The sequence below is a fragment of the Poecilia reticulata genome, linkage group LG11, assembly GCF_000633615.1.
Source record: "Poecilia reticulata strain Guanapo linkage group LG11, Guppy_female_1.0+MT, whole genome shotgun sequence".
Lineage (NCBI taxonomy): Eukaryota > Metazoa > Chordata > Actinopteri > Cyprinodontiformes > Poeciliidae > Poecilia > Poecilia reticulata.
In genome coordinates this window covers 227,214-229,887 of record NC_024341.1, presented here as the reverse complement: position 1 = coordinate 229,887, position 2,674 = coordinate 227,214, and the positions used below count along the sequence as shown (strand labels likewise).

General features: G+C 37.5%; 1 protein-coding gene across 1 annotated transcript in view; it reads right to left on the bottom strand.

The window, feature by feature from the left end:
- agr2 (anterior gradient 2) overlaps nucleotides 1–1,820 on the bottom strand; it is a 4,134-nt gene extending 2,314 nt beyond the window's left edge. Inside the window, 5 exon segments of the mRNA XM_008421196.2 lie at nucleotides 211–291; nucleotides 395–447; nucleotides 523–586; nucleotides 693–810; nucleotides 1,759–1,820. Of these exon segments, the coding sequence (XP_008419418.1) occupies nucleotides 211–291; nucleotides 395–447; nucleotides 523–586; nucleotides 693–801 (307 nt within the window). The 5' untranslated portion in view covers nucleotides 802–810; nucleotides 1,759–1,820.
- Nucleotides 1,821–2,674: the final 854 nt, after the last annotated feature.

The window sequence follows — 2,674 nt, the reverse complement described above, 5'->3', positions numbered from 1 at the left end:
ATATATATGTGTGATACTTCAAAAAACATTTTAAAAAATTTGAGAAAGACAAACAAAATCTGTCAGAAAACTGAATGATAACTGAATTTGTTGTTGTTGAAGACTGTGAAGTATGAAGAATGAGCCATTATGCAAATTTAAAACACACTGGTTTCCAGGGAAACTTGACTATCAAGTTAGGTTTCTATCAAGTCAGGTCAACTGTGCAACCTACCATGAGATTGAGAACGATGAAATCCTCATCAAGAGTTTTCTGGATCTCATTGTTTTCAGAAAAAACCTTCTTCAGTGCTGCAGCAGGACATGGAACAGAAGTAGAGGTTGGTCACATGTTGGTCATGTGAAGCACACATGACCAACATGTTTCCCAACCACTAACAACCCAGAGCCTTACCTTGGCTGTGTGGACAGTCCTCAAGGTGAAATATGACCATCAGAGGCTTGTTCCTGTAATGCAGCACATTTCATTTACTGCTCTATTCGAGAAGCTCTGTGGTCATCCACATTTCAACTGTTTCTTACCTTGACCTTGACCAGTAGAGAGCCTCCTCATATGTCTGAGCCCAGATCAACTGGTCACCCCATCCTGGAAATGTGTAACAATATCAAAAGTTGTAAGAATCTAGTTGGTCCCAGCATCTGTCACCATCCATATTCATTTAATCATGCAATCTCAGCTGGTTGCTACAGACCTCTTGACAGAGTCTGTGGGATCCTCTTCCCAGTCTTCGGGATGTATTTGGCAATGGTGGAGGAAATGATCGCCAACACCAAAACAGCAGAAAGCACAGCCTTCACCATCGTTGATGACTATGTTAAAAATAAGAGTCAATACAAAGAATACATGAAAATAAACCACAAATGTTGAAAAATCACAAATTAAAAAAAAAAAAGTCTGTAGATTTATATAACCATCACACTCCAACAACCTACCGATGTTTCCATCCCCTACTGGAACCGTTTTGCACATTTTAAATAACATTTTTGCTGGGTTTAAACACCTCTTATTTGCACAATTTTATTTTCATTTTTATTCTTCTAACATTTAATCTTCTTTTTTGATGCACAAATGCACATGCACATTTTGCACCTTTTTTGAGTTATCCTACTCAGTACATGAATCAGAGTGTTATTTTATGCTGTAATTTTGTCCCTAATCCTAATTTTTAAAAATATATATATTTGCTTTTTTTGTATGTGAATATACATGCCTCAATGTCCCATCACTTTTCTGCTGTTCCCCCTGGATGTCCCCACCGTCCCCATCGTCCCCATCATCTCCACTCTGGGACAACATTCTAATCTGTTATTTCAGTTCTCCAACCTCCTTATACACATCAGCATTTAAAAGTATTTTTATCGCTGAATGGTAGACAATAAGTGAATGAAGTCTCAAGTTCTGTATGAAAACAGATAGTTATGAAAGACTCAGTGACTCAGTGAAGCTACAATCAATAAAGATCAAAATATTCCCATAAAAACTCAAACTTTGTGTCAATTGCTTCTTACAATTTTCAAATCCAAGAAAAAAAGGTGGAGTACCCAAAGACACTCTACCTCCACACTAATCTTTGACAGTTTTTTAGTTTAAGTAGGAAATATTGTTTCTCTTATATAAAAGGAACCTGTAGGAAAAAATAAATTTCCTTTGTCAAAGACTAACTTCAATTAGCTATTAGTGAATTTGAGAAGAGTTTAGCTATTAAATCTGAAAGGGAAGAAATTTTTCCTTCAGGTGAATTCTCCATAAAAACTTACCTTTGTTGTTTGTGACAGGTCGGACTGAAGCTCAGTGATCTCCTGGATGCTAAAGCCCACCCGTTCCCTTTTTAAGCACCTGTTCCCTGAGGATCCGCCCTCTTCTTTCTCACTGTTCCATTCTTTCCGTCATCAGCTGGAATTCCCGGGAGTGCCTCAAAAGTTTGCAAACTGAACTCTGTTGGAAAAGTTGTATCTGAAATTTCTGTACATTTTCCTGTAGAATCACTGATGTTAAAGTATAACTCTAAACATTGATTAGTTTTATAACTAGGTACTAAATATAAATGCTTTAAGCCAGCGTTTTTTCGGATTCAGCTCACTGGGACACCACAAATAGTTTCTGGAAAGGATTTTTCACATATTGAACAGGATTAATACTCTGTCAGTTCTGCTATTTAATCTTATTATCTTGCTCCCAAGTCATTGAGTCATTGAGTCATTGTTGCATCACAGAAAGAGCTTGGCTCAAATCCAAGGACAGGTCAGCATCCTGAGCTGATGATGGATTTACTGCACATCATAACATAAAGCTAGAATGATCAGCCAGCTTGTTGTAACTCAATGTGTAGTCCATGTACTAACCACATTCATGAAAATATTTCCATCAGACATGAAAAATGCCACATTTCTTCAATGCTGATTCAGCTCAGTTAATCTTATTTAAGGTCCATGGATGTTTTTGGGAAAGAGGAGGAGTTCAACTCCATTCTAATGATGAGTCAGCACTGGAAGACTCAATCATAACTGGTTTTATGTGATTTGCCCGATACACAAAGGTGCAACTCAGTACATATTTGCTGCAAAGCATAAGACTGTTGATTTGTTCAGGAAGACGGATGCAGACACGTCAACCTGGACAAACAAGAATCTCAACGTTTTAGGTTGACGCTGTCCATTTTCTTGTCTACATGCA